Source organism: Oncorhynchus tshawytscha, linkage group LG23, assembly GCF_018296145.1.
Source record: "Oncorhynchus tshawytscha isolate Ot180627B linkage group LG23, Otsh_v2.0, whole genome shotgun sequence".
Classification (NCBI taxonomy): Eukaryota; Metazoa; Chordata; class Actinopteri; order Salmoniformes; family Salmonidae; genus Oncorhynchus; species Oncorhynchus tshawytscha.
Genome location: NC_056451.1, coordinates 2,995,562 through 3,004,454, shown reverse-complemented (window position 1 = coordinate 3,004,454; position 8,893 = coordinate 2,995,562). Strand labels below are relative to the sequence as shown.

At 39.3% G+C, this 8,893-nt stretch overlaps 1 protein-coding gene across 1 annotated transcript; it reads right to left on the bottom strand.

Moving 5' to 3' along the window:
* Positions 1-689: 689 nt before the first annotated feature.
* LOC112223144 (growth/differentiation factor 6-A) lies at positions 690-7,692 on the bottom strand. The gene is given in 3 exon segments (XM_024386148.2): positions 690-2,934; positions 2,937-3,053; positions 7,220-7,692. Coding segments are annotated over 3 exon segments (1,242 nt in total). The 5' UTR covers positions 7,572-7,692; the 3' UTR covers positions 690-2,161.
* Positions 7,693-8,893: the final 1,201 nt, after the last annotated feature.

Sequence of the window (8,893 nt, the reverse complement as noted above, 5' to 3'; positions counted from 1 at the left end):
CTGATATTAATGAAATATGCATAGATAGGGTTGAGCAACAGAACACTATACAAACAAACAGCATATCTGCTTATATACAGGCTTTGAAAGAAAGGGTAAAACAAGTGATTATTTTTCCATAGTTAATATAATCCAATGATCAAAGGAGACATTCTTCTCACTTCTTATTTTGGTCAACATGAAAAAATGCACAGAGGCCTGATTGAAGTGTGAATTTTTCCCATTATTCAAATCAAATCCATGTAGACCACTTGATTTAGCATGATATGTACAATAACGTTAGGTACTGTAATTAGTGTGATTCATATCTGTAACTTCATTAGAAACAAGCAGAGTTATAAATCACCTAAAAACGATGTTTTCTCTCTGTCACAGAGGATCAACTCACAGATTTCTGGGAAATTAATTATAGGGGGGAGTTAAGTCATCCGAAGCACAAGAGTGTTGGATGTTTTTTCTTCACTTTATTAGTACAGTAATAGTGTGGAATAATATCCATTAATATATATATATATATATATATATATATATATATATATATATATATATATATATATAAATGTATAATTTCCTATATAAATGTATAATTTCATTTTAAAAAGAATTTAACACAGTTGAATGCACCTCAGAACTCAGAACCTAGGTAATTATGAGGTAGACATCAATAATGGTATTTTCACCTCAACATTTTTTTTTATACAGCTTAAATTACTCTCGTCAATGTAAGAAATATATGATTATCATGAAACTCTGTACATCACAATTAATAAAATTATTATAGAATAGATATTATAACGATTTGAGTGCATTTAAAGTATGTACATTTACAAAGAAATGCCTTTTGTCATTTCTTCATAAGTTGCACTTGTAAAGTTTTAACTATACAAATATTTACAGCTCAAATAATGAACAGCAGTGCATTCAAAGCTAATGTGCATTTAAATATCTCGTTTGCGAGTCTTTTCTGGTCAGTCGATTATCATGAAAAAAGGTGTTCTTCCTGACTACATGACATTGGCGCAGTCAGTTGTGGAAGTGCCTTTAGTAAAGATGCAGACGTTGAAGATGCAAATGTTTGTCTTGATTATTTAACGTGGCCTTTGGTGTCCCCACGTGCTCCTGTGCGCAACCGGGTCCAACTGCCTTTCAGTGTGCCTTCAGCAAGTCATCGAAATACAGTCAGCTGTCAATGGCAGGCACAATACGAATGCCTATGTCCATGTCCATGTTAAGAATCGTCTGTTTAGTCTTGCATTCGTTGCCCGAGGGCTGTGATGACTCGAGCGCGCACTCCATTCTGATGAAACAGGACGCACAGGGAAATCTCTTGTAGGCATATCTGCGCTATCTCTTTCCTCAGCGCCCGTTGTGTGTTTGGTAGATTACATTCACCTTTTAGAGAGAGAGGAGAGAGAGAGAGAGAGAGAGAGAGAGAGAGAGAGAGAGAGAAAGAGAAAGAAATAGATTTGAAAGAGAGAGATTGGAGAGGGGGGGTGCTAGGGCCGATTGATAACGCATCAGAAGAGCTCGATAGTTTCAGCTGGACACTGGCAGTGAGCCTGGAAACACCCGCTACAAATGAGTCCTCTTTACAAGACCGTTGCAGGGAGCTGCAACAATGCACAAGGGCTATCCCGTGACTGCGGCCTAGTTTGAACAGGTGCATTCCACTGTGCCCATATTGGACAGAATCCACTGATGGAACATCAAGAATTCCAAGTCTGCTCAGAAAAATAAAAAATAATAGCATATCACTAGTATGTTGATACCCACTCCTCTACTGCGGACTAATGGTTTATGACGACCTGCCTATCCATGTCCGGGCCTCGCAAAACAATAGACTATGCTCTTCAAAAACACATCAGATGGACGCAAATGTAGGCTAGGAGTAGGTATTAGTTTAACACAACAATTGGACATCTAAGGCTATGTGAGATTGTACGGAGATTAAATTTGATCAAAAATAAATATGCTTGCATAGGCCTACACTACAAATGATGTCTCTCGCGGATCCCTTTTGAGTGAAGTTTAGGTGCACCATGATATGGCAAGAACGCATGGGTCTATATGCTTAAGATATGCCACCGCTTTCATATCCTGACCTGGACCGAGTGACTTATCTTTGATTTTGCGGGGTTTAAATACGCAGAAGAAAAGGACGCTACCTGCAGCCACACTGCTCTACCACCATGTCCTCATACTGTTTGTACACAACGTTATTGCCCGAGTCTATGTAAAGAATGCTGATGGGACTGAGTTTGGTGGGAACACAACAGCTAGGAGGTGTGCTATTGGGATCCATTGAATTCATGAGAGTTTGAATGATGGCATGGTTTGTTGGCTCTAAATGCGATCTCAAAGGGAAATCGCACACGCCCTCACAGTGGTACGCCTCGTAATCCAATGGCGCAATGATCCAGTCATCCCACCCTAGCTCTTTGAAATTAACGTGCAGAGCCTTTTTGCTGCATCTAGATTTGGACTTTTTGCCATGTCTTTTCCCATGCCGATTGTTCAATGCAGTCCTCCGTCGGCGCCTGGCTTTGAACCGCAGGCCCCTCTCCTCCTCCGACCTGCTCCCCGATCCACGAGACCTGATCTTCTCTTTCATTTCGTTGAACAGGTTCTCCCTTTTCTTGGACCTGGTGTAAACCACCAAGATGGCCTTCTCTTGCTGAGTTCGACCGGTTCTGTCAAATCCCATCTGTTTTAAATCGATTTCCATTTCTGATTTACCAAGAGTGCCCTTGAGCTGGAGACAAAGCTGGCTCCCCTGGGCAGAGTGATGCCGGTTTTTAAACATTTCCCACACGTTCAAAACCTCCCATCCTGGTTTTCGGGAATCCAGAGGATCAAGGGATCTTGCATCCAGTAGCCGTTCTGATCGACAGGAGAGTAATTGAATGTCATAGAGACCTGTCGGGGACGTTTGCAAATCCCCGGTACTTTTCTAAATATCCTTAATTCAGCTCCAACCAACTCCTCTTTGTCTGAAAGGGTTGAGACATCAAACAGATACTTTTGTCTTCGCAAAGGAGAGTGCAAGAGATCGTCTGCAAGATAAAAAGAAATAATTGCAGTCAGATTCACTTAGGGTGTACAGTGTTCAGGAGAGGGAGTGGGAGGAGGAGGGTTCACATTCTCACAAAAAGGCCAGATCCACTGGCCTTCTTTCTTGTTTTTCAGTGCCCATTCAAAAGTCGAGCTGAGACAAACTACGACTGACACGTCATTTCTGAGCAGAAAGGGTGCATTATAATTTACTGTATAATAACCATCTTCACTCTTAACATCAATAATCAACAGATGCAAACTTAGCAGAACAACTACCATAACAACTACCATAATAATTAATTATTTAGATTTGCCCATTATGCCTAATATTATAAGGTGTCGCCTGTTTGAATCAATTTATTTCCATGGTAGTAAGATATAATTGTTGAGACAGTAACCTGAATATTGTAGGCTAAGCCTATGATCATAATACAACAGCTGGCAATGACCTCTTTCGGTCTCTCTCTCTCTCTCTCTCTCTCTCTCACACACACACACACACACACACACACTGTCCTTTTGGATTTTATACACTTTCGATGTGCAAAATACCGTTCAGTAGCCTATAATCCTATAATTTTGCCCTGTACTTTAAATGTTGCAAATTTTACTATTAGATAAGACTCGAAATATAGCCTATGTATTTTAATTCTTATGGGGAGAAATGTGAAATTCGGAAGCAAACTTCAATTGAATTGTCAATTGAATCTTATCATCATTTTTGTATGTTAATGTGGGCTATTGTTTTCTAATAACACCCCAAATGAATCACTTCAGAGAATACTTTGCTTTTTCAATGTAGGTCTATCATCACTAAACGAAGAGCCTGATTAAATTAGTGACTATTTTATCAAACCAGTTTATTAATTATTCTTTGCTTGGGAAATATTACTTCTGAAACGATTATCAAAGTTGTGGAGCATAAAAACGAGGGGCCTAGTGACATGACGGGAGGGGATTCTGCCAGACTCAACCGACCGAAGGCGACATAGCTTACTGTACACTCAACTGAACAATACACAATTAATATATTATTCCCTGCTCGAGACCCACGAGGCCCAGGCTACACTTATTTGATCCCAGCGAAGCAATGTGCTCTCATATAAGTTGTAATATTTTTAATTTCTGCTGTAAAAGGTTTACTGGCGGAATGCAGTGTTTTTTAAAAATATCTAAAACCCAAGGTTTCATAAAATACATTAGAGCTTTTAAAACACAGTTTTCTAAAGATTTTTCGATTACTTAAGAGACATTTAGATTTTTGTCATATTTTATCAGTCAAATATAATTATACATAGGCATAATAGGGTAAATGCTCAAAAGGCTGAAGTAAAAACGAATCTGTTTTACTTTGAAGGCTACCATGAAAAATGTGTTGCCCAAACACAGTGCGATTTTCTTCAGCATTCACGATAACAGGAATATACTAGGCATACATAAGACAGATCAACCTGTGGTCTTGGGAAATATCAATCAAATGTTATTCCGTCCATCAAATTAAATGCACTGGAAAATGTGTTCCTTAATAAAAACAACATTTGTGGGTAGCCTGTTCTAGGCCTAAACAATTGCTCCCTATGTATAGGCTATTAATCTATAAATCCAACATAGATGCCATATTTCAAAATAATATGAGTTTATTCGAAATAGATATTTGAATTTGGTTGCCAATACTTTCCCCCCTCTGTGAACCCTGCATAGTTTAATAGTAAACGTAGAGTGAAACCTTGTGTTTGTTTCAGTAACTTTGCGCGTATGGTCTGCATTAAGGTTTTTTATAAGACCTCAAACAAATCGTATACAAGGTCACCAAATAATTAACAGTTCTGAATTCCCCTCTTCCTCATTAAAATACTTCCCCGCTTATATTTCATCTCCTCTTGCCAACGACAACATTCCCGGTTCAAAAGTGCTTGGCCTGATTATGCTGACTTTAAGTTACAGCGCGAATCTGTTTTAAATAACTTGACAATGCAGTTTGTTGATTTTGAGATATGATTCGACAAAATTAAGATACACATTTCGATTCACCTCATTTGCTTGGAAAATATAAACATTTGGACATAATGGAGCCTGTGCGTAATTTACATATTTATCTGACCAAAATAGGAACGATACGGCGTCAACCACTTATGTTAGGCCTATTGTTGTATTATCTGAGGTTGTGGACAACATATAACATTGATGTTACGCTTTCCTCTATGTATTAGGCTGCGACTTTCTAAAGGCTGAGAAAGAGAGCGAAGAGAGGAGCGAAAGAGAGACTTCTAGTGCTGTGGCTTCCGAGGCCAGCGAGCACCATCTGCGTTTTAATGAGTTACTTCAAGTGCCAAAAGTCATTTTCATACATTTGGTTTATTCTTGTCTGACCTTGCGACCACAACGAACATAGGGACGTCTCCTATTCTGTTTCGCATAAATTGTTTTCATTTTACCTGCAGAGGGGAAAAGCTACACAATATAAAATATTTCAGTTTTATACAAAAATGTCGTCTATCGTACAAGTGTTTCCAAAAAACAGCTGTGCGTAATAGCTGAAAAACGCAAAATTAAAATATTACGCACAAACGTTGTCGCTTGAGTATTACTGTTCGGACTTTTTAAAGTGCAAAAAATAGTATGTTGTAGTCTATTATACAATACAACTCAACACTCGAGGCCTGGTAGAATCTTAACAGAAACCACCAATGTGCTGAGAGAACGGAATAAAAATATATTTTCAGCAATTAAAGTGGCGGTCGCACAGCGAGGTACACAGTAAAATACTAACCACTTCGTAGCGAAGGACATGGTCTTATATTTTTTTCCTTTGTTTTTGGTGATGTGCCATTGGCTGAGCTGGGTCATTATGGGAGAATAGACAGTATTTGATATGTTATGACATGAACACTCAATTAGATCACGAGTTCAAATACTCCAATCAGCGGTTCGATGCTAAGCAACCCTCAGAGAGTCCAGAGAAGGGTCAGAGCCAGTGACACATCAAATCAAAATCAGGGGGAAAGTGAGGCTTTTTCACATGTTACAGATGGGAAATAATGCCAATAATGACGTTAACTGATTGTATTTCTCCTCTAAAGATAAAGCTGACTTACATGTGTTCGGTTTGTTGGTGTTTATCTGGCGTTGTTTGTCTAATCAAATCCGTCAAATCACTTGGTTACAGAGTTAACTGTCCCTAATCACCTGCAGCCCACCACCTGCAGCCCACCCTAACCCATTCAAATATAACCGTTTATTAACTGCAGAGTTGGCCATACAGATTGCACTGATGGCATGACGATCTGTAACACAAAATGTTCATTCCTATCCTGATGCAAGCCAACTGTAATTTCCTGTTTGATGTGTTCACTGAGTCCTACACCAATGTGTAAATTAATGCACAAGTTCTGTGGAAATATAACTTTTTCTATGATTATCTCAATTGGCCCTGTTTTGAGTCTAGTCTGACGACAAGGCAAGGTTTGAACAGGATGGGTTTGGTGCAAGCGGGGACTCGTAGAGAATGATTTACTACCTTCATTTAGATAGGGCCTCAATTAGTGTTTTATTGTCGTGTAACCTGGGGGTCAATGTAAGTATAATATAACTTTATACTTTCCAAAACTGACGTACTCCTATGGCTCTTTAAACTGTGTCCCAAGGGCTCAAATGGAACTGAATGCGACAACAAAACGTAATGCGTCCTCATAAACGGTCCTAAAGCTCCAGTGCAACTAAAATAACTTTGAGGCTGACAAGATAATTGCACTTTAGCTTGTGAAATATCGTTTTATGCATTAATTAATGGTACATTTTACAATTCAAGCTGTTACATATTTAGATTGGATCACATCTAAATCTGCACCATCGAGTGATAGGCCAGCACACTATTTTGATGTGGTTATTTTATGTTATTTTATGGCAGTCTTTGTGGGTCAAGAGTAGAACAGGGACACAATTGTTCCACATTTCAACTTGCAACTCCAGCATGTCGTTCAATAAGAGAGACATTGTAAAATTAATAGTTTATGTTATTGTGAAAGGGGCTTTATTTTCCAGATTAAAAATGCATACCATGGCTGCAGCGATGTGTGCAAATCTAGAACAAATGTAGCAAGATTCTCACTTGGTCGTATGCAACGGTAGTAGACTACATAGCTAAGTCATTTTAGTTGTGACCAACCTGTTCCTCTGTCCACAAAACTTGTTATGGTGTTTGCAGACTTTGAGGAGCGGAAAAAACTTGCGTTTAGTCCGAGTCTCTCTGCAGCCGAATACGTCCTGTATATGGAGAGCATGTAATCGTGGGGCACAATTGCGTCCTTATTAAAGTCTTCTCCGTGATGGCTTAAGATAGGAGATGATGCGAAGATCTCTTTGGGAAATTTGGTTGACCTTTGTCCATCATGAAGGATCTTGGCTCCCTTGTTTCTCCTTGGCACAGAGGGAGATATGATGGCAGCTGACTGAAAACATGGTATATTCCAAATGAAGATCAGTAACATATATAACGATAGTACTTGAAATGCGTCCATGGTGGTAGTGTCCCAAATATGTTTCAAAGCCCTCTCCACAATGAAGCGATTTTAGACAGCAAGAGCTGAAGATAGACTGCGCGTCAGAGCTAGACTTCTGCGTTCCCTTCTCACCAGAAAAGTGCGTTCGCGCCCTCGACATCGCACAAGAGCCGAGACTGTTGAATCAACAGAGAAACACGCCCACTTGCAGACGCTCATGTAGGCTACTTATTGGAGAACTTTTCCCAGTCTTTCTATGGACGTTGAGACGGAAGAGACATCTCTGACGGGCGAGGAGTCGTGTCTCACCGCCATAAGTTACGCCACAGGATGCCAAGTCTAAAGGTACAATAACACGTTGACAAAGGTCAAGAGGTGGACAAAGATTTCAACAGAGCAGAGGTCATGGAACTTTCCAACCCAGCTGACAGAGTAGCCTATTGGCCTATATTGATGAATGTACCCAATTATCTAAGACCCCCTATAAACTTTTATGCACGAAAACATGAAGATCGGTGATTTATTTCAAACATGCACATTTTTTGGGGCCATTTTGTTTTTACACCTTAGCAATAGTTCAGCTATTTGGATGTTCTACATCCCTAACGAAGGTCACAGATGCAATTTTGACTTTTCAAGACAAATTCCTCGGTTATATATATATATATTGTATTTATGTCCGTAAACCATACTGGCAATGTCCCCGAGGGCATCAATAGATTATGAAAGTACCGAAGAGAATATGTTCCATTCAATAAAATATATGGCAAGAAGAACACTATTCATTACGCTATTCAGCCTCTCTTTTTTGCTGTACTCTACCGACCTCCAATGGTATTTCCGTGAACTGCAGGTGGCTTCAAAATCATACGAACCATACTTCTCTTAATATCTAGGCCCACTTGATGAAGACATGATAATAATTTATCCTCAAAAATGTGTCATTCAGATCATGATAAGGCCACCATGTCTCCAGATAAAGGACTTAATGAAAATCCCTTGTGGAAATCTCCACTCTTGAACGGGTTAGTGTTAAGATGTGTACATAGGCCTTGTCAGTAACATATTCACTAACTGTGGTGTTAGTAGGTCAACAAACAGGCAAGGTCCTTCACAGTGATAAGATGTCAAATTGTTTGAGAAAGGAAACAACTTCACAGTGATTGATAATGCATGCAGGCATTGATGCATGCACTAATTGTGTGTCTGCCATAGCTTTTACTCTGTGTATGTTTAGGACTATAGCCTATTTCTATGCAGACCCTATTTCTAATGACAGTTGGGTAAGATTGGATCCAGGGGATCCACCTACCGAATACCGTACCTATTTTTGAAAAACT